This window comes from Scophthalmus maximus, chromosome 5, assembly GCF_022379125.1.
Source record: "Scophthalmus maximus strain ysfricsl-2021 chromosome 5, ASM2237912v1, whole genome shotgun sequence".
NCBI classification, from domain to species: domain Eukaryota; kingdom Metazoa; phylum Chordata; class Actinopteri; order Pleuronectiformes; family Scophthalmidae; genus Scophthalmus; species Scophthalmus maximus.
Genome location: NC_061519.1, coordinates 13,161,814 through 13,187,524, shown reverse-complemented (window position 1 = coordinate 13,187,524; position 25,711 = coordinate 13,161,814). Strand labels below are relative to the sequence as shown.

The 25,711-nt window shown below is 41.8% G+C and overlaps 3 protein-coding genes across 8 annotated transcripts; 2 read left to right on the top strand and 1 right to left on the bottom strand.

Annotated features, from left to right (window-relative positions):
* The first annotated feature begins 967 nt into the window (after positions 1 to 967).
* Positions 968 to 11,382, top strand: sept2 (septin 2). 6 transcript variants are annotated; one of them, XM_035635532.2, is made up of 13 exons: positions 968 to 1,086; positions 2,265 to 2,306; positions 3,081 to 3,195; positions 4,919 to 5,005; positions 5,238 to 5,361; positions 5,545 to 5,679; positions 6,062 to 6,179; positions 6,400 to 6,501; positions 6,726 to 6,871; positions 7,848 to 7,970; positions 9,037 to 9,097; positions 9,979 to 10,063; positions 10,232 to 11,382. In XM_035635532.2, the coding sequence occupies exons 2-12, from the start codon at positions 2,283 to 2,285 to the stop codon at positions 10,051 to 10,053; spliced, it is 1,110 nt and encodes a 369-aa protein (XP_035491425.1). In that variant the 5' UTR covers positions 968 to 1,086; positions 2,265 to 2,282; the 3' UTR covers positions 10,054 to 10,063; positions 10,232 to 11,382. The 6 variants fall into 6 exon arrangements, with proteins under 6 accessions (XP_035491425.1, XP_035491422.1, XP_035491428.1 ...); XM_035635529.2 differs by having other exon boundaries at positions 9,034 to 9,097; XM_035635535.2 differs by having other exon boundaries at positions 969 to 1,086; positions 7,848 to 7,931.
* A 797-nt stretch (positions 11,383 to 12,179) lies between these two features.
* On the bottom strand, positions 12,180 to 17,949 carry stk25b (serine/threonine kinase 25b). Its single transcript, XM_035635528.2, has 11 exons — positions 17,525 to 17,949; positions 16,496 to 16,726; positions 16,274 to 16,330; positions 16,027 to 16,135; positions 15,289 to 15,446; positions 14,894 to 15,079; positions 14,308 to 14,453; positions 13,529 to 13,634; positions 13,374 to 13,445; positions 12,669 to 12,805; positions 12,180 to 12,557 (listed from the first exon to the last, which is right to left on the bottom strand). The coding sequence occupies exons 1-11, from the start codon at positions 17,552 to 17,554 to the stop codon at positions 12,518 to 12,520; spliced, it is 1,272 nt and encodes a 423-aa protein (XP_035491421.1). The 5' UTR covers positions 17,555 to 17,949; the 3' UTR covers positions 12,180 to 12,517.
* A 1,229-nt stretch (positions 17,950 to 19,178) lies between these two features.
* On the top strand, positions 19,179 to 25,543 carry LOC118311548 (mitochondrial fission factor homolog A-like). Its single transcript, XM_035635538.2, has 7 exons — positions 19,179 to 19,339; positions 19,993 to 20,214; positions 20,741 to 20,919; positions 22,285 to 22,376; positions 22,517 to 22,687; positions 22,956 to 23,031; positions 23,568 to 25,543. Exons 2-7 carry the CDS (start codon positions 19,998 to 20,000, stop codon positions 23,697 to 23,699), a joined length of 867 nt encoding a protein of 288 aa, XP_035491431.1. The 5' UTR covers positions 19,179 to 19,339; positions 19,993 to 19,997; the 3' UTR covers positions 23,700 to 25,543.
* Positions 25,544 to 25,711: the final 168 nt, after the last annotated feature.

Sequence of the window (25,711 nt, the reverse complement as noted above, 5' to 3'; positions counted from 1 at the left end):
CAGTGAGCCCGTACAGTCGGAGCTAACTTTAGCTAATGTCTCTGCTCATCTGAAAGCTTTCAGATGACTTTAAAATTACAAAGGGCCCAGTTGGGGCTGTAGAAAACAGTTTTAATCCAAGAACAGTAGCTGTCCGACTGGTTGATTATTGTAATAACATTGAATGTTCAATAAACGCTGCTGGCTCTTTTCACTGGGAGCTTCAGCCCCCTCCTCTGGCCATCCACCATTAATGCTGGGTGAATTTAGCTCCTGACTTTTTTGTGTATGTACAGTACTCAGTTCTTCACTATTATCATATACTATTATAATGTGCTGTGTGCATTGTATATGTTCTTCACATGATTAGAATGTGATCAGAAATATTTTATATACTTTTGCAAAGATGAGTATTATGTTTTTAGGTATCATCAGTTCATATCCATGGTAAATAAATACTAACCGGTCCGAAGCACTTGATGGCAGGCAATTAAAGTTAATAGGCCCTTTTCATGGCAATCATTTCATAAAAGCACAGGTGTCATGTTATCGTGACAGTGATGTCCGGGGCATGAAACTGAACGGAATGAGCTGATATCATTTTTTCTATCTATACCTGTGTTTTTTGTCAATTCGTTCCTACCCTGTCTGTTTCAACATAGAAGCAATGTAATTCAAAAGAAAAAAAGTCAAAAAAATGTATGTTGTTTAAGGTACAATAAATAGTCTATACAACTAGTTAACTTTTAACGCTCATATTGTCAAATACCCAAATTCTAAATGATTAATGATAAGCAAAGTTTTAGTTGCAGACATGTTGGGGCTCTGAATACTCACACTATTCATCTCACTGTTGTTAACGTGACCCAGTGGCTGATGATAATCATAATGCTTATTATTTCTCATCATCTGACAGTGATTTGATTCTGTTAATGTGTGAGTGTCAGTTGCTCCCTCAGCTCCGCGGCTGCTTCTCTCGCCCGGTGCATTGTGGTCTGTGTGCGAAAGGAAGCTGCTGCAGCGGAATCTGAAGAATCCGAGGTGTCCGCCAAGTCCGCCGCTCGTCGCCGTCGACTCTCTGTCCGCCCGCGCCGTCGCGACTGCCAGGTAAACGACACCGAGCCGCCTCGCTCGTCTCCCGCTCGTCGCGCCAACACGAGCCGGTCCGCTGAACGTCCCGCGGGCGAAGCTACTCGGCTAGTCGGCGGTCGACGCGATGCTAAGCGGCGAGCGAGTTTCTCTGGAAGCTAGCGAAGGATGCTAGTCGGACCGTTAGCTTCCGGTCGCTTTTCAAGAACAACATTGCCACACAAGTTGTAGCATTAGCTCGCCCTGTGCCCGCTGCTCTGTTACCGGTATGATTACAGCCTTTGATGAGTAACCGGCTAGTCAACATGTCAATGCTAGTGAGCGTGAGAGCATTAGCACTGTTGGTCCTAGTTAGCTGCACATTTCCCTGCGATTCATCCGGGTTCGTCAGGGGTCTCGAACGAGCTGCTGGGCTAATCTGAACACACGCATTTGTCTAACCAGCCGGTGAAATAAGTTTTGTGTTGTCTGCTGTAGTTGAGACAGAGAGAGTGTTCATCTAACTCGCTGCTGTGGGTGTGTGTGTGTCTGCTGCTCTCAGTAAACTAGGGTGTTTGAATCGAAGACACCGATTTACAAGTCAACACAACAGCCAGACACAAAGCAGGAAACATATGACACCAATTGTGGACACACTGGGATTAATAGCATAAACACATCATCATAGTGTTTAATCCTCACATCATCATAGTGTTTAATCCTCACATCATCATAGTGTTTAATCCTCACATCATCATAGTCTCACATCATCATAGTGTTTAATCCTCACATCATCATAGTCTCACATCATCATAGTGTTTAATCCTCACATCATCATAGTGTTTAATCCTCACATCATCATAGTGTTTAATCCTCACATCATCATAGTGTTTAATCCTCACATCATCATAGTCTCACATCATCATAGTGTTTAATCCTCACACCATCATAGTGTCGTACAGTGGGACGCAGCTGTAATGCAGCGAGCAGGAAATGGAGGCAGTTTTTTTTTTGTTGAGGTGAGACCATAGATCGTATGGGTGACATACAGCAACTCTCTCGAAACAGAGACTTCCTGTCTCACAGTCAGGCCTGTGTGTGTGTGTGTGTGTGTGTGTGTGTGTGGTTCACAAAGGCGAGGTTTGAAGCAAAATTAAGATTTCACTGCCAATTACTGTTTTGTGTTTTCTCAGCATGTGATTTTTTTTCTCCATTAGGTTTAACAAGGAGAAAAGATGTCTCAGGCCGACAAAATGAAGGTGAGTTTTGGAAAACAGAAGAAAGGTGTTCTATTAATTACGATGAGAAAGTAAAGATTCTCTGGCCAAAACTCAGGAGGTGAGGTTTGGTTCTAAATGTCAACAGTTGCTGTTGTTCCCCTTGTTGCTTCAGTCCAGCATTTCTGTTCAAAACGCAACATCCCCGGCTTCAGGTCACTGGGACATTCTGTCCCTTCACTCTTTTCTCGCACCATTCTCTGCAGCGTGTTGTCGCTCAGGACACAAATATTAGTCACGTGTCGATGTGCTGCTCTCCATCCACATGACTCACTGACGTGGCTTTGCGTAAGTCAAAAAGCCCTGAAGGTGGCACAGGAGCACACCGCTTATCTGTCGGATCAGTTATGACCTTAGCTGAAAGGACGGGGGGCAGGGGGGAGGTATAAATCAAGACATCAAGACTGTCTGGCCAAAAGTGAGCAAGCTACAGGTATATGTGATTGAATTTGGCTTCATCTGTCACAGGGGTCGTTGAGTCGCTTTGTGTTGTAAAACGCCATAAATACAGGAATGATGGGTGGAAGGTCTTTAGCAAATAGACTGCAGGGAAGTCACTGTTGCCCTCCCTAAATACCCATGAACAGATGTCTCCTCCGGCACCTATAATTTGTTATGTCATTACCAGAACAATGTTCAGCTAGTAAAGTCATAATTATGTGCAAAGTTACAGTCTTAAATTTTACTGTCACTAAACATTAGGACTGTGATTATGAAACCTCTGTCGTTCTCTCCTTTTTTTCTCCTGTTCTACAGCAGGGCCAATTTACCAACCCTGAGACCCCAGGGTACGTTGGATTCGCCAACCTGCCCAACCAGGTTCATCGCAAGTCAGTGAAAAAAGGATTTGAGTTCACGTTGATGGTGGTTGGTGAGTGTGTCATCACTGTTTCTAGTTTTGTCCTTTTCTTTTTGATTAACAATGGATTTTGTAACACAACGCTGGTTTATTTAGTTTGAAAAAATGGTGGTGTATCTCGTGATATCATGTTTCAATCCAGACAACTTCAGTAAATATGGACATTTAAGGAATGAATTTTTTGGATCATTTGAATATGTATTTGGGATGATTTTATGTTTTCGTCTTTCACCTCTGTACCTCCTTTTGTTTGTATGTTGAGAGTAAGTTGGTTGGTTTAGTCTTTAAACCTGTTGTCAGTGTAATACCGTTGTGTCTTGTTGTGCAGAAAAGGCCTTTTAGGGGAGTGTAAAATGGCAGATGTCACGCCAGTGTAGTTGCTCAGCTGTTGTCAGCACAGCAGCAGTTTAAACTGCTGGATGGGAGTGCTGTGACTCTGTGAACCTCTGTGCTAGTTGACAAGGGGGGAGGGTAGGAGAGCCCCTGAACGCTGCTCATCCTTTTGCTTTAAAATAAACCAGAGAGGAATGCGGCCTGTGGGCCTCGAGGGGACAGATTCATATAGTTGACAGGGCCTGCCAGTCCAGCTGCTGCAGGAACACTCACCGAGTGCGTTCAACCTTCTGTGTGACTCGCCTAGGTAAATAAATCAGTACATTTTTCTTTTTTTTTACTAAATGAAAATCTATTTTTATGCTCACGCCAAAACAGTCTCTATTTTCCAACTGCCTGTTGTGTGCACAATATATATGTCAACTTTGATTTTCCATGCACTCAGGAAAATTGCCAGTTAAGGGTGTAGTGAAAACTTCTGTAAATCTTTTGCCACGGCTCTGGTGGGAATCCCGGCAGCAGCATTCCTGGGCAAGGCACACAATCTTTTGGCTGATGAGCTGTAACGTGATCAGGAGACTTGAGGAACATAGTTTTTTACATTTATTAGTTTCCCTAATTTTGTTCCCTGCTGTTGCTTTCCCAGGCAGAACTGATTCATCATTGCAAGACTAAAACAATGTTAAATGGATTTGTAGTATGAATGAGTTTAAAATACACTTTTTGTCCCTAGAACAAGTCTGCGAATCAGCTCATTAGAGATCATTTGATACTTGATCACTCACATAAACTGTTGACATTTTATTGCCTTTGTCTATATGCTTGATCTTATTTTTATTTTCCCTATCTAAGGAAGTTTGTGAAAGTTTTTAAGAGCCAGTTTAAAGGGCTGTCACTCATGGTTTTGGCATACAGTTTCTTGAATTCACTGCAGATTTTAATTTAAAGATGGAGTTAAGCAAGAGGAGGATATCTGTGATCTAAGTTCTTGCTGTTGATTTTAATAAGAGTGTCACGATCAAGTGGTCCTCCTCTTGCCTCTGCTACTGACTGATTATAAACACTTGCACTGCTTCCTCAGGTGCTTGGGTTGTTTAAGCATCCACCTGACATTATTATGGAAAAGTTAATTGTGAAATCAGATGTAGTATCGTGCTGATGCGTATTTCCTTGTGGTGTGAGGCTCAGCGTGCATCACAGGCAGATGTCTCATATCCTGCAGCAAACTGAAAATGTCTCTGTTCTTTTTTTTCTTTTTTCTTTTCTGTTCTGTTGAAACTGAACTCTGTGTTGAAGGAGTTATCACTTACCAAAACCATTATCACTTTCTTATCTTGTTTCTGATTTCTCATACTGACGTTTATTGTGTGGTGATTGTTTTATTTTTCTCTGTTGTCAAAAGGTGAGTCTGGACTTGGAAAATCAACCCTGATCAACAGCCTTTTTCTCACAGACCTTTACCCTGAGAGAGTCATCCCCGGAGCAGCAGGTAAAACACACACACTCACACTCACTTGTACCTTCACAATATGATGTATATACAAACCCATACTAGGCTGTGTGTGATGAAATGGCTCTTCCCTTTGACCAAATGGTCCTTGTAGCCATTAGTCAGTAAAACACTTGTTGTTTTTGAAATAAATAAACAAATTAAAGACATTTTGCAAAAATCCTGGACTGACAGTGTCCTTATATGTTGTTTTCTATTTCCCTTCCAATAGAAAAGATAGAAAGGACGGTTCAGATCGAGGCGTCGACAGTAGAAATTGAGGAGCGAGGCGTGAAGCTCCGTCTCACTGTGGTAGACACACCAGGATATGGAGATGCCATCAACAGCCAGGACTGGTATTACAAATCTTATTTGGCTGTATGCTAATGAGGAGATGAAGAGTGGGTTAAATTGCCTACTGAGTTGAAGGTTTTTCATCTGGGCTTTTAAATTTTACTATTTGGTGGGTGGGCTTCTGGTACAGTACACTGTGAAATAAACTGGGTGTTTGGTGTGACCTAAATTTTTTTCTCCTCCAGCTTCAGCACTATTATCAGCTACATCGATGACCAGTTTGAACGCTACCTTCATGATGAGAGCGGTCTGAATCGTAGGCACATTGTCGACAATAGAGTTCACTGCTGCTTCTATTTCATCTCCCCTCTTGGCCACGGGTGAGTCCTGCAACACATTCCCACACGTTATAAAAATAATGGTGATAATAATAATAAACTTTTTGTATCCTTTTAAAACACAACTACAAAGTGCTTAACAATAAGCAACATAACAAATCAATCAGATAAAACAGACTTTGCAGTGAAATAAGTTTTAAGGAGGGACTTGAAATACGACACTGACTCAGACTGCCTGATTTCCTCGGGCGTGTCGCTGCAGACCTTCATGGCCCCGAATGCAAAGGCTCTGTCCCCTTTAGTTTTTGACCTTGTCTCGTCTTTAGCAAACAGTTCAGTTAATAACACGCTGAAGTTATGAATCTTTGCTTGAATCCTTTGTCTCCCTTTGACCCTCCCGTCTGTCTGTTTCCTGTCTGAGCAGCCTGAAGCCCCTGGACGTGCAGTTCATGAAGGCCATTCACAACAAGGTCAACGTGGTTCCTGTCATCGCCAAGGCGGACACTCTCACCCTCAGAGAGAGGGAGCGGCTCAAGCGCAGGGTGAGAACGACACCGTTTTCCATTGTTGAGGGGGATTCCCAGTCCCTTAGATGGACAGTGGGAATCATGTGCTCATGCTCACTGTACACAGTATATCATATATACTCTACTGTAGGTACAACTCACATGATGACGTGGTAATATTTCCTACTAAACAGAAAACAATAGATTGTATTTGTCCTGATAGTAACTTTTAGTTTGTCACTGTTTTCTTTGTAAGATTCTGGATGAGATCGATGAACATGGTATTAAGATTTACCACCTTCCTGATGCCGAGTCAGACGAGGATGAGGACTTTAAAGAGCAAACTAGGATCCTCAAGGTAAACCCTTTGATCCTGTGTGCATAGGAACTTTCTTCCTTTAAAAGATATTTAAATGTTTTGGGTTTTTTTATCCAAGGAATGGCCATTTTTGTCAAGAGTAAAAGCAGCTTAATAGAGATTCAATTTGTGCCATTACTCTAGTGATTTATTTAATTACCATGATTATTCACGTGGGTGGGGGAATCATGAGAGCAGACAAATGAGGTGTTCCTCTTCTCCAGGCTAGCATCCCATTCGCAGTTGTAGGATCCAACCAGCAGATCGAGGCCAAAGGGAAGAAGGTGAGGGGCCGCCTTTACCCCTGGGGAGTGGTGGAGGTGGAGAACCCAGAGCACAACGACTTCCTCAAGCTGCGGACCATGCTGATGTGAGTGGCAGAGGAGCGGGACGCTACATCCACATTGCTACATTTTCGTTTAAAAAAATAAGCACTGCTGCTACATTTACACCATCCGTCCACACAACTCCGGAGTTTTCAGGCACCTAAAACTGAGAATTTTGGAAATGCTTCTCGTCCTGTTTTAGTCTGAAAACTCCAGGGCTGCGTTGTTGTTTGGACGGGGAAAAACAAGACGTTAGGTAACAATGAAGCAGTCACCTGCATTCGCTTCCCGAACGCTTCTTATCAGTTACGAATCAACTCATCAGTTGTAAAAACTCATCAGTCCAACAAAAGAATTCCCTGCTCTTACTTTTCACCAGTGTTTCTGGTTAGTAATATTTTCTGTAACATAGTAACTCACTGCAGAGCAAACAATCTGCTTCCTGTTTACACTATATGCATGCATTAGTATGGACGGGGATTAATATTGATACAAAGCTAAAACACTTAAATGAAAGAGATCGTTTTAGTTTTATAACACCGTTTTAAACTGAAAACGTGTTATATGGATGTAGCCAGAGGAAGTCCAAAGTTTTTCCATTACTCTTTAAAATGTTATTGATGGGAGTAACTTTTGAAACATTGAAAGTTAATAACCTACTGAACTGTGAATGTGCTGTATTTGTGTCTAACTACAAATTCTGTGAAGGAATCATTTCAAGCTGGTTTGGGGAAATTGTTGAGATGGTTTGACAGGATGCATTCAGCCATAATAAAAAAGAAAAACCTCTGCGAGTAGGCAGGAAGAGAGATCAAACTTTAAGGGGTCCAAATTGATACTAGATACTATGTTGAAAATAAAGCAACATTAGCAGTAAAATGTGGTACAGAAACATTTTGATATAAAAAACAAAAACCTCCCATATTCTTCTAAGATGTTGGGAGCAGACAGTCTCATCTCCCCATGTTCAAAACGTGCATAAGTATTAAGTAGTTGCTGGAATTTCCCCCCACCCCACAGAACCCACATGCAGGATCTACAGGAAGTGACCCAGGACCTGCACTACGAGAACTTCCGCTCGGACCGCCTCAAGCGGGGTGGCAGGTTGTCCTCCCATGGTTATGTTCTGCCTCTGTCTCCTGCGTACGTACTTGTCTGTCAGCTTGCTTCTCTGCACTTCCCCCCTCCTCCTCAAACAGCAAACCTCTGATAAGGAATAATATATCTCTACCACAGCAGCGTTAGAGGTTCCTTTAAAAAAAATAAAAGAAGCCTTTGTCGGACACATGCACACATCACAGAAACATTTAACAATGATGATGATAATAGTTAATGAGGGCATCTCCAGTCATTCATCTTATCCTTTTGATTCACACATTGAAATAGTATCAGTTCTGTGGTCCAGTGGCGCTAACTCATCAGTTTGCATATTTACTACACTACTGGTTTCTGGGTAGAGTTGAACTTGGGCTGTAGTGGGTCGTGGTTCTACGTGGTTAGCTGGTAGCTAAGTGGCATGTGTAGTTGTAGTTTGAGTTATGTAGAAGTTTCAAACAGGATTACTGTCATTTAACATAGTGTGAATACATCATCACTTAACCCTCAGCGTAGATCAAAAGATTCTTTTAGACTTCCCTCCAAAGCCAACCTGGGATAAGGGAGTGGTTTTACTGTCTTCACATTGCCTTGCCATCTGTCCAACGATGGCTGGTCTTGATTTGTCAAATCCCACAAGTGGACTGATGGAGGTACTGTTGTTTTTCTTTATTTGGGGAGGTAACGCTGTTCCCCTGACTCTCGCACTTCCTGCTTCTCTCTTGAATCTTCTGCATTCATCTCTCTGTAGTTACCTGTTGTAGATGCCTAGTTTCTTTAGTGAGGTGTTTTTACATCTTCCTGCAAACACAAACTCCACTAACCCACTGACCCTTTTTTCCACTTTCTCTATGTGGCTTTTGTCATGTTTGCCTAATGTTACTTAAAATGATACAACATGTGCTTACAGGTTTGCACGAGCACACACAGTGATCTTCTGACTCACATTATAATGCTTTATAAATCATCACGCAGTGTGACTTTACAGTTATAACCTTTCACTGTGCATTTAACTTGGTGATTTGATTCCTCTGTTCATTGGCATATGTTCTAGAGAAATATTACAACACAATGTAACATGAAAAGTAATTAAACGTGTGCTCAATCATAGCAGAAAAGGACCGGAGCCGGAGGAAATGGACAAGGACATTATCCTGCAGGAGAAGGAGGCTGAGGTGAGATAATTCAGACACTGCATTACTAAACGAGATAAATTGTTTTCACCACTCTCCTGGATTTTCAGTGTTTACTAAAGGAATCATTTGACTCCTACAATATATTTGAAGTAACTTAGCATAAAGACTGGAAGTGCAGGCGTGACGGTTTGAGGACAGTAGTGTTCTTTTATTTATTTTTTTAGACCCTTGAACTGAGCCAGGTTATCTGTTTTATAGTCTTTATGCTAAGCTGAGCTAACTGGCAGCTGGCTCACATGCACGTAGGGACAATTTCCAGAACTTATCTGGAGGGGCTGTATTTAAGAAAGAAAATTTCTGCAAATGTTGCTCCGGACATTCTCTGAAACGCTTCCTTCCCAGCCCCCTAGTGAAATTTCAGAAAATTGTGTGTGAGCCCATTAGAGAATACAGAAGGTAAATCTGTGGACAATTAACAGCGAGGGAGTTGGGGTTCATGTCCTGCCTCCTGCATGCTCAACCCAGGCGCCTCCGCTCGCCTGAATGCTCCAGAAACGTCCCCGCTGTTGTGAACACCCGCGACCCAGACAATCTCCTGCTGCGTTCTTCATATGTGCCATGTGGACACAATCTTCTGGACATTTTCCGACTTGACAATACACAAGTGAAGCTGCTAAATAATTCAAGTTCACAGTTGGTTTCTGTCCAAGCAGTCGATGCAGGAGCAGTTGTTGCTAATCAATGATTCATAACTGGCCGACAGATATTAATGATAAAACATTTAGTTAGACTGTCTCATCGGATAAGGGAAGTAAACTACACACAAACAGAAATCTGAGCTGTCTAATTGAACGCCTCTCGTTTTCACTGCACTTGTTGCTTTCTCTGTGATGAATGTTGTTTTTTTCTGTGTGGCACAGTTGAGACGAATGCAGGAGATGATTGCTAAGATGCAGGCCCAGATGCAGAAGCAGGGAGACGAGGGAGACGTGTGAGAAGTCCATGGTAGGAGCAAGACCCATGTACACCCTCAACATTGACTATAATGCAGACACACACATGCATATTACAGTATTTCCTGAGCAATGGGCCACATGATATCTTACGTTTGTACCTTAGACATCTAAACAAGACTGATAACATGTATTCATTTTAATTTTTTTCACACTGTAGGTGTTTGAGCCGCTGCTCAACTTCGACCAGAGCAAACTGAATCGTACTGATTGCCACTATCTTCATTTAGTTCCACATCGGACCTGAAGTCTTTTCTCTTTTAAAAAAAAATATACATTCAGTAAAGTATATTCAGACAACAGTGTTATTTTTATATATTTACACGGTTATATTTCCTTTTTTTTGTTTGTTTATCTTTATTAAACTTTTACCAGTTACTGAAATGAAGTCATGCGACCCCTCTTTGAAAACGGTGACATATATTTTTAATACAAACCCATTGGGATGATCTGTTACAACTTTTTTTTCTTTTCTTCCTTACCTTATTTTGCTTTTGATAAAACCAAAGTGTTGGTGCTTCGATCCAGTGCGTTTAGTCCAAAAACGTCTCTCGAAGCACACGCTGACATGAGCTCTGTGAGTGAGCTTCATTTGGGAGAATCAACTATGGTGAAAACCAATAGCAGAAATAGCAATTTTTATGCCATTGGCTCAATATTGTCAAACATAATTTCAGATGACCACACAAGCATCCCATCATACAGGGTTCACGCAGCTCAGCGTTACTCATGTTATCTCACCCATATGCATGCTACTCTCTCAGCTCCTCCCTTGTTTTACCCATTACTGCAGTTCTCAGATCAGTGTCGCCACATCCAACCGCATTGAAGTGTTGTTAAGCTTCTTTTAAGTTTAATATGAATTAAATAAACTGTGACCCTTGACCTCTTCCAGTCTTCCTGAAGACCTGACCAATGAAGGATGGACAAACTAGGTCTTTTTTTTCTGTGACACACCTCTGTTTGGTGCTTTGATGCATCTTTGAATTAGATGTGTTTACTTCATATCTCCTCTATATTGTCCAGTGAAGTCATGTGCCAGGGAGCATTGATATTTTTGTTTCATTGAGATTTAAGAAGTATAAACTCTCATGTGTCCCAACTGCTGAGTACTTTGTGGTTTTTGTTAATGACCGCAGAAGTTCAAGTTGACCCGCCGGGGTCAATGTAGCCAACGTTTTCCCCTCACCAGCCAAGACGTGTTCTTGACATTCCTCTTTGTGCTGTTTTTATCCAATATTAAAGTACCAAATATTGTTCTTGATACATATATTGTAATAAAGGTTTTATTAAACTTGAACAAGCTCTTCAGTGATGTGAGTCTTTTTTCTCTTAATTGTTCTCCTTAGATACAGTTTTAACAAGCCAATCATCAACGTCCATCGTGATCTTGTATCAAATCTTTGTCTCTCTTCACCCTGCTCGTGATGGAATGGTGATATTAGGAGAGACTGAAGTTGCTCAACACATCCCCTGATGTTCAGTTTGTGTGTATTTGCGTCAAGTTGTGAGATTGATTGGCTCTGACAAACAAAACCTCTATGACCCTGCCCTGAGTGTAATAGTTGCAGCTCAGTGTTAGATGTTAACTAACCAAAACCCAGTTTATTTTTCATAAATATCCACATACATGATAGTTTAACAATCAGCTGTTCATACATCAGCAGGATAAGTCGCTTCATCTCCCCTGGTCTTTTGGCTGTGGTGGAAACGCAGGCAAACAACACTCTGCAGGAATGTTCTGGGAATAAATGCTCCACGTTGTTTTGGTGGAAATGCGCCTAATGTTCACTAAATGAACATTTTAGATGTAGATAATTAAAATAATTAATAACAAGAATTACTTCTACAGGTATATGTTCAAATACTTATAGTATATCTAGACAGTATATCTAGTATCATATTCTACATGTCATGTTGTAAACTAATGAACAGATGAGGCGTAACTTCATATCACTGAACAGATCAAGTCTGTGGGCATGAAGAAGACAAATAGGAAAAGAATGGCTCAGCTACACAAACTGCTGTGGGAAAGTACAACCTCTCGTGTTTTGGTGGCAAATAACTTTCTGCAAACAATTTTTCAAAGAAGACATTGAAGATAAAGAGACATTTTCCATAGACTTTATTATAGTTTTTTTTCTTCTCAATCTAACAGGTATACACAACGCTCTAAATGTCATGGCTTTTTTTGTCTTAAATACTCTCCGCTCTTAAAGAAAAAACTGTAAAAATATTTAACTATAACTAATTAAAAGATCTCTTCAGGGACAGGACTAGGAAGGGTGCAAAGGTAGAGAGGAGGTGTGTGTGTGTGTGTGTGTGTGTGTGTGTGTGTGTGTGTGTGTGGAGGGGGGCTTCTTCTGTGGTCCTTATCTGAGAGGTTGGGTGGGTCTGGGAACAGACAGAAAAGGGAGGCAGGGTCAAGTTACATCCAGCTGGGGTTTCACCGCGAAGACGGGGTGGTGTTACCATTTAACGAAAACCTGAAAGAAAAGACACGAAGCAGCAGGTTAGAATAAAATGAAGGCACGTTTTCTACTTTTACCTAGTGGACATCCAAAGCTGACAGTAGTGAGACCGGCGGGTAATATCACCTGCACACTCTCTCCATCATGTGTGTGACGAGACGGTCGGAGATGCCTGGACAGGACTCCTCGGCGAGGTTGAACGCATTCTCCAGCTCCTCAATGGCTCCTACTCCGCCGCCACTTGCCCGCCGCTTCTCCTTCAGCTTTTGGTGAAGACAAATCGAATAAAGAGTTTTTTTTTAATTTTTTAAGAGTGGAATAAAACGTTTAAGTTTACTGAAAAATACAAATCTTAAACAACTTCAGATTAAACAGTAACTGTGTTATACCCATACAGAACTCATGATCCACTCAAATCCCTGCTTACAGCAGTAGAAGGTACAACAGTGAAGCAAAGTCAGGCAGTGTCAGTTTTTTATCATGAAGATGTGGTTTTGAATTTGTAATATGAACACATGGTTTGAGTACAGTCTTGCAGAAACTGAAGTTATTTCCTGAAGGGGGAAGAGTCATACTGGGACTAAATAAATATCAATTAGCAACAAACCCACAGACAAATTATCGCTTGTTACCATTTTCACATTTAAAAAAAATTCCCTGCACATCAAACCACTGTTGCAGCCCAGAATTACATTGTTATCAATGCAATCAATGTACCAGGAGGAAATCTGAAGTTCTGACAGCTTAAGGCTTTAAGGTGTTGAAGCAGAAGTACAGCAGAAAAACATCATTCAGAGTTCTGTGATCCACACCTCCAAGACTTACACATACCTCTCTGAAAATCGGTGTTACCAAAGCAGACAAGCATTGTGACTTGGGTTGTCGTTTCATCGAATCTCCCGACTGCAGAGGGAGGAAAGTCCGTCAGGAAGAAAATAAAAGATATGACTTTGTGTGTGTGTGTGTGTGTGAGGCATGTGTCTTACCTCTAAATCTGTGTGTGTGTAGCCCTTCTGTAACTTGTTCATAGAATTAGGTTTGACCGTGGGGAAGGTCCACATCGGACATGTATCCACATCACCATCAGCATCCCTAAAAGGAATATGAGGCCGGAGGGTGAGCGAGACAAAATAAAGTACGAGAGGCAACAACATTATCTCACATATAATGAATCAACAAGCTTGTAAAGTACATAGGATTTATTGAGGACAATTTAATGTGTGTTTTTGTCTCTTCTTTACTGAGGGACAATCATTTCTGCCTTGTTGTTGTTTACCTCCACCAACCAGTCAAGTGGCTGGAAATATGGACGCACACTCTCCCCTCCTGTTCCTGAGCTATGGTGATGAATAATGGCCAGAAAAGTATTTTTTTCCCGTAGAACATTGTGATGTTGCACTGAAGTTGAACTTTCACGTCATCACTTAATCCTATTGGACATTTGTGTTAAATTCGCATCATAGTTTGTGTATGAATTCTTGACTTAGTGCCAAAAACATGTTTTGTGAGGTCACAGTGGTAACAGGACTCTTTAAGTTGTTGCACTCTCCCTTATCAAATCTCTGGTACAAACGTACAAATGGACATGGAGCCTCCCTGAGAGAAATTACAGCTGGTATGAATTTAAATTTAAAAAAACATTTTAATAACATTGTCTCAGTTAAGTCTCACTAATTTGATCAAATGTCTGTGTGTAGATGTGTGAAAAACCAGAGAATGAATGTTAAACTGAAATGAACGAGTTGTATATTTCATGGAGACTCACATATCCGAGTCATCGGAGCTGGATTCCTCCCCGTGTCCCTCTGACTTCCAGCGTCGGTAGCGGTCAATCAGCTCCGTCAGATAGGCCGTCTTCTTTGTATAACGAGTGATGAACTTGTGCTTCAGAAGCTCTTTGGCGGTTGGCCTCTGTGCAGAGGAGGAATAATAAAGAGTGAGATGCGAGCAGCATACAAATGAGCATTTCAGTGACGGTATCATCAGTAGGTTCTGATACTGGTAGAAGAATCAGCTGGGCTCAGTTTTTTCCAGTTATTACATCCTAAAATAAGCTTCAATTATAAATCCACCACCACCAAATTAGATTTAACATATCTTTGGCACTTTACAATTGGATCATGTTATGTGAAAAAACGTGAAGAGAACAAATTCTATTCCCAATTAAGTTCTGGGCATGCTAATCCAATCACAAAAAATGTGGTATGATGAGTGACCATGCCTTACATTTAGAGAAGCAGTGCCAGTGTGGAATAGTTTTCCAATTTTCTAATCTCATTTAGCCCAAACACGCATGTCTGGTCCCACTTTGGTTCTGCCACAGTCCAGATGGATGCAGGTATTTTACTTACAAAACGAGGGTCTTTATTTAGACAAGCCTCCACAAACTCTTTGAAAGGTTTGCTGTAAGGCCCCTCCAGGGTGGGGGGAGTGTTTTTGGGGATGAGGAAAAGGACCCTCATGGGGTGTAGATCGGAGTTGGGAGGTTCCCCCTTAGCCAACTCAATGGCAGTGATGCCCAAGGACCAGATATCAGCCTTAGTGGGGGGAGAAAAACATGTAAGTAAGGTGCTTTCAATTCAGTATCAGTACAGCAACCAATGACAGAACCTTATCACATAATGAACTATGTGATCTTTGTGAACTATGTGAAGTGTAAGTTAAATAAAACATAAAACCTAACCCGTGTTCACTGAAGGCAGTTACACAGGTCGTCTCTTGTCCGCTCCGCAGACTCTGTCCTCACCTTGAAGTCGTAAGCCGACTGCTTGATAACCTCTGGTGCCATCCAGAAAGGTGTGCCGACGAATGTGTTCCTTTTAATCTGGGTGTCGGTCAGCTGTCCCGCCACCCCGAAATCTGCCAGCTTCACGTCGCCCTGCTCCGACAAGAGCACGTTGGCAGCTGGGAGACAGAGACAGAAAAAAAATGTAATGTCAAAAAGTAAGTGCATGCAAAGAGGGTTTGGTTTTCTGGAGCTGTTGAAGGAGCTGTTGCACCTTATTGAGGCAAATCAAGTGTATCTTCAGAAAGTCCTAAATCCCATTGTGTAAAATGTAATCAGCAGCTTTCGATCTGCCATCTCGACATATATTTTTGTGATTATCTAATGATTACCCAAGAGAAAATTCTCTCACAACAGCTCACAACATCAGCATCAGCAATTTACCTTCAGTATGTTGTGAGATTTCAAGCTCACAGATGGTGTTGATGTTTTTTTTGTTTTTTTACAGCTTGTTAGCATATTTCAATGTGTGGATTCTGTCCAGCATCTGGTTCCGACTGGATGCGCATGTTGTTACTCAGCAGCTCTAATCGTTGCTCAATGTTCTTGCTCAGTCGCACTCTAGTGCGGCGTGTATTGTACTCGCTGATACAGGATGCTGAATCTCAGCATATAAAAAGTTAAACCACAGTCTCGCTACCCGATAAGGCAAACTGCTGCAAATTAGCCTTGAATTAAGGAGTGTTTAATCTGGCTTACCTTTGATATCTCTGTGAATCTTCCTCTCCGAGTGCAGGTACTCCAACCCCTTTAGTATTTCTCTCAGTACAGTAGCAATGTAAGTCTCTTCAAGAGGCCCTGGACGAAGCTAGATTGATGAGAAGGTACAAAATATAAATCGGAGAAAGGTGGACATGAGGGAGAGAATGCCGAGAACAGGTCAGGTGCCACTTTCTGAGATTTGTTTAAAACTTTGAAAGCAGCAGAAAAATAGAAACCTTCTTACCAGATCCAGAGCAGATCCTCCACCTAAATACTCCATGATAATCCACAACTTGGTCCCCTAAGAAAAACACATATGATTAAAGACTTAAAAGACTTGAAATATTTAAAACCGCGGCAAAGGCAAAGTGTTGCCGTTGGTTGTTACAGCACTGTGTGTGTCTCTAAACATCTCCATGTGTAAGCCTGTGTATGCGTCACTCCAGCATTGGTGTAACCGCCTCACCTTCAGGTATGAGCCATAATACTTTGTAACAAAAGGACTGTCACACTGGCTCAGCACTGTGATCTCCTGCTGGATGTCCTCAATCTCGTCCTCTGCCTCCTCCAGGTCAATGATTTTAATTGCCACAACTTCCTTTGTGCGGTTGTTGATGCCTTTGTAGACCTCTCCGAAGGAACCCTTCCCAATCCGCTCCTGCTTGGTGAAGTACTCCTCTGGGTCCAACCGGGTGTTCTGGTCCAGTGACAGCAAAGAAGGCACTGAATTATTGAATGTCTTTCATGATGACAATCACACATAGTTTGATTTGTGTCTATAGAGAGTGTGTGGCTCTTGCCAAGCCCCTTAAACAGCACATAAACTATGTGCTATAATCAGACAGCTTGTTTCACATATGAATGTTTTTTTTTATGAAGTTTACTCAGAGCTGACAGCATAAGTTACATCTGTCCGTTGGCCTGTATGAGAATGTGCTGCGCTGCTGATATAAAAAGATGGCGGATGATTAACCTTTCTTATCTGTGTCGATGCCCGTTCTTCCAGTCACAGAACATATAATTACCTGGACTCTAAATCAAATGTGCCAAGATGTTATTCAAGAGGCAAGACACTTGGAAGTTAAGTGGTTTACTGCCTCCGCAGCAGCAGCAGCAGGAAGTGGGTGATGGTTTGACTGAGTAGGGGGACCATAAAGAAGTCATTACATTTAATATATTGAAGGATCTGAATGTGGCAACTCCAATCTAGAACAATGGAGGCTTTTACTGTATGTGCTGTGTGCTTCATTAAAATACAGCTTCTAATGCAATGTTCTGTCCCGATTCTTTTGCCAATGTTGACGCTGGCGATGGCAGGAAGATTTAAAAGAAGAAAGAAGTAAAGGACTCGTATTCGTGTATAGAGTGGGGGTTTTCACTTGACGACTCGGACCCCCACCCACCCATCCGTGGAAACCCCGACGGTCGAGGGGGCTCGCCCTGTCTCGGACCAGAAGAAGGGAGGTGACAGTTGGTGGAAAGAGGCTTTCCGTACCTGGTTGTGCATGTCTCGAAGGTGTGCCATGCCCTCGGCGGGTTGGACCGGACAGGGACGGCCACAGCGCTCTCCTTCCCCCCAAGATAGCGAGTGGTGCGTTCGGGCTGCGCCTCCTCTCCTCCGCCGTCCACGGAGCTAGCTAGGCGGCTAGTCAGGCGGATGAACACCCGAGCTGCTGGTCTTAACGGGGCTGTCACTCCGCGCACTGTTTTCGGCCTCAAGTCCAACGGAGGACCGAGCAGCCCGGCGACACAACGCGCTACTGGCCGAGAGGCTCCATGTACGTCTGCGGCGCCGGACGAGAAGAAGAAGAACGCTCCTTCTGCGAATTAGTATTTAATTCATTTCGAGGGAAGCGCTGTGGCCGTTGTTCATTTGAAGCTTGAGCAGGACAAAATAATGGCCCAGACGGACGACGCATGCGCACTGCAGCGGCAGACGTCGGAATTGTGGGAGTTGTATTGCGAAGCGGACGTCTCCGCCGAGGCCCCTCGGTGGGCTTCTTCCTCATGTGCCCTGCGACTGATATTTAAATAAAATAAACATTCAAAACATTCGTAAACATGTAAGCTCAGCGAAGAGACATTTAAGTCCCATTTCCTTTTTTAAAGCACACTAAATGTTTATTGCGGTGAATTTCTGCCTCTAAATCTCAGCGTTGATTTTATATTCAATCTGCACTCCATGTCCTTTATATTGCACATGTTCAATTTATTTAGTTTCCTGTATATTTCACATACTGTACAGTATTTCCTTTCTATTGCACATTTTCAATTTCTTTAGCTTTTCTATACAGGGTGGTTTTGCCTTACTGTTACTTTTGCACCATTTAGACTTTATTTATTGTATATATTACTTATCTTATATTTGTTTGTTGTTTTTTTGTTTTGTACTATTGCACCGTGGGTCCGAGATAAACGGTTTTTCAATTACTCCGTATGTCTGGAGCAATATTGCAGGAATTGACAATAAAGTTGACTTGAGTTGACTTGACTTGACTCAGTGTTATACTGCATTCAACATATTTTATATTCACATCTGCATAGAAGGTTACACATGCAAACAATGTAAGTCTTGCTTTTCCTCAACTGTCCTAAAGTCTGGTGGTAAGCACATGCAATGTACAGGTTGACAAAAAACATTTAATATAAATTACCTATTCCTGGAGCAAATCATAACACACATACTGTTATATGTAAGAATATATCCTTTCAGGGATAGAAGCATCTTTTTTTTCAATGAGAATATTGCAAGGTGGGAATCATGAATTTATTATGATGACAAATATTTTCCTACATAAAAGCTCAAGGAAATATATGCTTTATAAATGAATAGTAAATGAATTAAGTGATCTCCAGATCCTGATGTGATTCTCTGCTTATAAGTACATTTTCCATTTGCATTACAGTGTTAAGTATTTAGACCTAAAGGGACAATGGAAAGATTTACTTGAAGAAAAAACGTATGCACTAGCTTGCTGTGGCTGTGTAATTATTATTCCATATAAAGAACATTGTCTTTGAAATGAGTAATTTGAGCGTTTCATTTGTGTGCGCTCGTTTTTGACTCCGGGTTGTCCCTGTTAGTGTGCCACTTTGGGGTGGACGATGAAGACTATAAGCTCCGCCCCTGGCAGCTACACGGTGGGAGGGTTGACGTTGGCGGGTACACACAGTGGCTGGACGCGTTGTATGTGTCGGTTTCGCTGTCGCTGTCGCTCGTACTCCGTCCCGGTTGATACCGTTAAAATTACAGGAGAAAAACGGCCCTTTGACACATGACATTGTAAACCCCCGGTGTTAAAGCGTAACGGTAAGTAGCCATGGAAGCTAAAGGCAGGTAAAGCCATGAATAGCTCTGCAGACAGCGTAGCTAACGTGCTGTGACATAGAGAACATCTGCTAATCATAGCAGCTAATGCTCATCAGACACCGTGTACTGTACTTGGAACATTAGCTAGATATTAGCTAACGTATGTTAGACATGGCGTCTTATTTGGATCGCATTCAATGACATTGAAGCCACGTGACAACAACTGCTTCACCTCTTGTCAACGTTATGTAATGCAACACAGCACGTAATGTCATATCTTATACCATAGTTATTTGCTGTGGCTGTAGCGCCACCACGTATCTCCCTCCACCTTGTCACCAGACTTACTTGGATGGTGACTCTATGGGATGTGAGCCAGAGATCTTAGTCTGGGCTCTAACACTTGCTGAGCCAATCGGTCAGGACTCAATTCACCACGTTTGTGAATTTAAACAAAGGACGATACAACTACTTTAAACTTTAACCGCAAAATAAGTGCTTCCATTCACACGACGGAGGTGGCAAACATCTAGGGGTTGCGACATTTAACACTCGCGACACTGTGACAGTGCCATGTCTATTCTTGCTTTTGGTCAGTTGATTATTTCAAGAAAGGGTTTTTCCATTTTCCTCCTATTTGCTTGTGTCTGCAGGCTGGATGAGTGGACCAACTTTCACATCCCCCTCTGCAGAGGCGGCCGAGATGAACCGGATCCATTATGAGTTGGAGTACACAGAAGGCATCAGCCAGCAGATGCGAATCCCCGAGACGCTCAAGGTGGCCTCGGAGAACCAGAGGGGTTCCCTGCCACACGAGCAGCCCCTGCTCACTCACACGACTCTGATGCATGTTCCTGAAAGGATTGTCGTTACAGGTGAGGACAGCAGACAGGACTTCAGTAATAGATTGCATACTACAAAATAAAGGCAGTTTGGGATATTGGGCCATGAATGCATCACCATATAATGCGCCAGACAAAGTACACGTGTCCCTGGTTACATCCACACCAATACGTTTTCATTTTATTGCAGCTTTTAAAATGAAGACAATCTCAATCCAGTACAAGCATTTTTGCTCCATAACAGAAATAATCTTCACCTGAAAATCAAACGACCATCCATGTACATTGGTCATGAAACAGGAAGCAGAATGTCTACTCTGCAGTTGGTTGCTTAGTCGCGGAAAATACTATGAATGAGGATTGGCAGAAAAGTAAGAGCAGGGATTTCTTTACTTGGTCCAATGACGAGGTGGAACTGTTACTGACAGGAAGAAATAACACCTTTGTGGCCGTCTACACCATTGTTTCTGAAAGTCTCAGTTTCTGCACATCCAAACAAATAAGCAACCCCAGAGTTTTCTGTCGTTTCCAGAAAGTTTCTATCTCGCTTCATCCACAGGTGACGATGGGGATACTCAGTTTGCCCGTCCAAGAGACTTGGACCTGATTCAGTCCGTCCCTCCTCTGGACCTGCTGAGCATGAAGGCGCCGCCACGAGTCCTCACGCTGTCAGAGCAGCCACTGGACTCCCTTGAGACTGATCAAACTGCTTCCTCGCACAACAACCCCAGCCAGGCGGTAGGGGACAAATCAAGTTTTCTTTAAAATGTTCCTTTTGTTTTATTTCTATTTATCAACATTCACTGAACTCATTGCTAAATTGTGGTGCACCATTACACAATGCTGTATGATACAAAATGATAGACAGGTAGCAGCCTGGGATTAAACACAGTGTGCTTTTGTGCATATCCCTTGATAATACTCTTTTGAAAGATATTGTTTACAACTTAATCAGATTCAATGAGTAAAGCTGTTGATCAGAAAGCAGAAAGCAGTTTTTTTTGAAGATGAAAAATAAAAAGCCAATATGGAAATTTGAGGGGGAATTTTGATTTAAAATTAAAACGATATATAGATGTGACCCTAAAGGAGAAAGTTGCTCCTTCCACTCTTCTTGTTCAGTTTTTTATGTTTATGATGAAGTGCAGCCACTTTTCAATCCTAGACCTTTTGTCTTTGTGGTCCTTCATGTAACAGCACAATACCTGCTGCAAAAGCCCGAGGTTGTAGTTACAAGGGTCCGACACATCATGATGAAACCACTCCACTGAGTATTTGAGAATTGGTTTGTTTGTCAGTCATGTTTGTAAAGTGCCTCATTGGTTTCTACATGCAACGTTTCCCAAGAAACTGTAGTCTGAAGTTGAAGTTTGTTTTTCTTTTGCAAATCACACACTTGAGCAAAATGTGGCCTATGTTCTGGAGGTTCATCTAACAAATTGGATGTGATGATGGGATACACAGAAAGATGACACACCCACTGCTGACCTTCCTCCATTGTTAACAGTTGTTAAAGAGGCACATTTCCAGTCCCAAAGTGTCTTCACTCATCACAAGTGATCCTCATTGGTAAACTTGTAGTTATGACGACTTTAACTGTTAAATGAAAAGCTGCTTACGAAACTGAAACAGCAGGTCAGTTAAAAAAGTTTGTTTGAGGAGCTTGAATTTGGTATGAGGAAAAGTACATTAAAAATGCTGCACATTTGGAAGAGTGGGTTGGGAGTGGGCCAACTAATAGGGTGATGAAAAATTAAGAAAGATTATAGTGAGATTAAGAAGAAACCAGATCCATTATGTACTAATTGAGATTGCTCATGCTTGTTATTTGGTTTTCTTGAAACCAAAAGAAAGCAAGAACAATTTTCTAATTTAGTAATCACCTCCGGGAAATAAATACAATACAAAGTTCTGGAGGAGCTCACCTTGTAGTCCAAAACAGTCATCGACACAACACAGCGTTAAATTGTGCTTGATCTAATGTGGCTGTTACTGGTCTAATAATCTTGTGTTGTCAATGTGACCTATCCTGCTATGAAAGGATTTGAACCTGTAACCATTTTATGTGAGTGACTTGATTTCCAATCTGTGTTTCACTAACAGGCCCACATTCATGCTCGGTCTCGAAGAGAACGCAGTGCGAGTGAGAACATATCTGGCCGCCACAGCAGTCAGGTCAGCAGAGGGGACATAAGGTAAGAACACATCTGCATTTCAGATCGCTGTTACAAGGCACTGCTGATGCATCTCCATTCAGAATATCTTATCTGTTATTCTTTGGTCTCCCTCATATTTGGTCCTCTCTTCCGTTTCTCCCCACCCACCTCTCTGCCAGTGTAATCCCGTCCCCTTCTGCCCCCCCACTGCGCCTATGTCCCCCCCTCTGTTCGCCTGAGGATGCAGTCGCCAACCTGTTCACAGCTGCTGGCTTCCTGTCCTACATCCAGTCAACAACACGCCGAGCGTACCAGCAGGTCCTGGAAGTCCTGGATGACAACCACCGCAGGTGTCTGTTCTTTGTCCCTGTAATTCTCTGAACTCACTTCATTCACGAATGTTCTCAGAAAACAACCAACAGCTGCTCCTTGCCTTATTATTCTAAGAACATTCATGTAGTTCTTATATTTTCTGAAAATATAAAAAAAAACTCTTCACAATGTCGTGACTTTTAGGAGAGCTTTTAAAATTTTTGTAACAACCCTTGAGTTGGTGTAATTTTGTCAAGTATTTTGCTGTTATCATTACTCTAAACTGAGATCTGTTCATCTCCAAAGGACAAACTTGGACTTGGCCCTGGATATAAACCCTGATGAGTCTGGCTTGGTGGACGCCTCCTCTCTACGACGACAGGTATTGTGTCTTGCAGGTGTAAATGCCTGCCGCTAGGTGACATGTATGAAATATATACTTCCCCACTGCTCTGGTTTTCTGTATTGTGTCTGCTGTGAGTGTTTTCTTGCGTTGTGTCCGGTCTAACGTATACAACTGTTCGGGTAAAGTGACGTAACTCCGTCACTGCTTTTGAGGGATAATGGCCGATCAGTTGGAGCTTGCATTTTCTAGATACTCAACTGTAAACAAACTAATACAAATGCAAGAAATAATCACATCATGGGCCAGAAGGAAAGTACACAGATATGCTCTAAAACTGAAAGTATTTTCTTGCTGATGTAGTTGTGTGATGCGGTACTAAATTTTATTTGAGAAAAGATGATCCTTGTAGAAAAAAATGTAAAGGGAGGAACAGATTTGTAATTTCTCTTTTTGATATTGTCATTATAGTTCTGCTTGTTTTTTACCAAATCTTACTCTGACCCAGGGTGGGCACAGCATCATCACTTGTTAATTGGAGAAAAAACTATTTTTGTGTCCGTGTGGGCATTCAGATTGTGAAGCTGAACCGGCGTCTGCAGCTGCTGGAGGAAGAAAACAAAGAGCGCTCCAAGCGAGAGGTGATCCTCTATTCCGCTACCGTGGCCTTCTGGCTGATCAACACCTGGATCTGGTTCCGTCGCTGAGGTCGGACAAAAGAGAGCCCCCCAAAACACTAAACAGCCATTAAAATATGGGTTGCTACAAACACCTTAAGGTAACCACAGGAAACTATGACAACATTGTCAAATCCAAAACCACAACCATGTATGTTTTTATAACAAATTATATAATGAGATTTCAAGCTGAACACTCTTAAGGTAAGACCTGAGCTAGTGCACATAGCCATGTTAACCACATCTACGTAATGTTTCAAAATTTCACAGTGACAGACTAACTACAGTATACGCCTTGTCGCAAAGGGATTTCTGGTTAGGTCTTGCCACAGGACAGGTAGCAGACTTAACATTAAAGTGCCATCTATTTATTTCACTCCTGTATAGTGACCAAGACCAAGCACAATGACACGACAACTGGCTGTTTTACAAAATGTTTGCATCTGCTTTCATTCAGTGAGCAGAGGTTTGTTATGTTTCTGCCACAACAAATACTAAGACTAGCAACTAAAACATGGGTTATCGTCCACTCCACAGACTGTCGACCCTAAATTAGCTGAAGTTTGATTCTGAAGTTTTCTCCACTTTTCAAATTCTGCTCTGATGTTCATTTGGGTTTAGGAGAAACTAAAGCTGTTTTCAGACATGAACTCCGGAAAACTGGTAATTTGCTCTTCACATATGAAGAAGGCAGCAGCAGATTGTCCGGGTCAGACAGATTTACAGACAGTCGGAAAATTTCCGGAATACTCAGGTGATGGTTGGCGCCTTTGCGGAGCGCCCACTCGCTCGCTGTCAATCTTCTGGAGCTTTTCCTTCTGTATACCCACACGGGCTCACTCAGACGTTTTCCAGAAATTTGTCTAGGGAGCTGGCAGGAAAAGTCCCGGAAAATGTTGGGAGCAAATTTTGCGTTCTCAAATACAGAATACTCACAAAACGTGGCAAAGGAGTGGCTACCACGAATCAGCAGAAATTGCAAACTCTTACTGATATATTATGGATATTTTGTGCAAAGAGCAAGTAAAATGCTTCTAATGGCCATTTTTAAACTTGCTAAAAAGTTATAAGATGCTGGTCTGTCGAAGTTATTAGATGTGACAGTGATGCTTACCAGCTTTGTGAGAGTAAACAAAGTTTATAGATGAGACTTTTGAGCCTCTGGAGAAGAAAGATCAGAGGGGAGGATTTACTCAAGCAACTAATATTGTGGGAACTCAACTCGGAGCTGGAAATATAGTTACAGAACCAAACCTCAGAGCTGACCAGTCTTCTCTGTTTTGAAGGTTTGAACTTCATCAGTTTGGTCAAAAAAATAAAATAAAAAATACCATTCTCAAAGTTCCAAAGTAAGATGTCTAAATCTAGAGATGCCATAACGTTTACCTTGAATGTCCCTTGAATTCTTTATTACCCAAAATATTTGTGTACAGAATTTGAATAGCTTATTGTTGGAATGTTGTAGTAGATATTATTATTTACCTCTTTGGCAGTCACATGGCCAGTGATTGTGATAGTGGCAACAGAACTACAAAATTCAGGGTACTGGGTGGTGATAAAAAAAGAAGAAAAGATAAGCATGGACTATGTGGTTTTATCATCATACAGTGTGATGTAAATCTTAGAGCTACTGTGTGTATGATCATATGTAAAGATGAGTATGTATATGAGATATTTATGTCAATATTTCTGAATAACAATTTTTTTTCGTTTATCAAACATAATGAAACATTGCTGTTACCATTTATTGTACTGTTATGCACTGTACTTATCACATGAAGCTGGAGGTTTAAGTTATTATTATGTTACTTTCTTTGTGATATATGAATACCTTCATTGTAAATATTTTTGTTGTAATAAATGATGGATGTTGATTTCGTGCAGACCCGTCTGTGGACAACAGAGCGCAAGAGTGAGGTTCCGCAAGTGAAAAATCCCATTTATAGTCCTCATCGTCATTATGATTATGTCGCAACCATCCAATGTAGACTCACCACGAGCGACAAGGAATTTTAAATGATGGTATATGCACCTGTAGAAGC

Bases quoted from the DNA above. Each gene is read 5' to 3' on its own strand.
- sept2 (XM_035635529.2), top strand. From the start codon at position 2,283: ATGTCTCAGGCCGACAAAATGAAG. The intron at 2,307-3,080 runs GTGAGTTTTGGA...CCTGTTCTACAG, and splicing joins CTCAGGCCGACAAAATGAAG to CAGGGCCAATTTACCAACCC. The intron at 3,196-4,918 runs GTGAGTGTGTCA...TGTTGTCAAAAG, and splicing joins GTTCACGTTGATGGTGGTTG to GTGAGTCTGGACTTGGAAAA.
- LOC118311548 (XM_035635538.2), top strand. From the start codon at position 19,998: ATGAGTGGACCAACTTTCACATCCCCCTCTGCAGAGGCGGCCGAGATG. The intron at 20,920-22,284 runs GTAGGGGACAAA...TTTCACTAACAG, and splicing joins ACAACAACCCCAGCCAGGCG to GCCCACATTCATGCTCGGTC. The intron at 23,032-23,567 runs GTATTGTGTCTT...GTGGGCATTCAG, and splicing joins CCTCCTCTCTACGACGACAG to ATTGTGAAGCTGAACCGGCG.
- stk25b (XM_035635528.2), bottom strand. From the start codon at position 17,554: ATGGCACACCTTCGAGACATGCACAACCAG. The intron at 16,727-17,524 runs GTACGGAAAGCC...TCACTGGACCAG, and splicing joins TTCGAGACATGCACAACCAG to AACACCCGGTTGGACCCAGA. The intron at 16,136-16,273 runs GTAAGAAGGTTT...TCATCAATCTAG, and splicing joins GAGGATCTGCTCTGGATCTG to CTTCGTCCAGGGCCTCTTGA.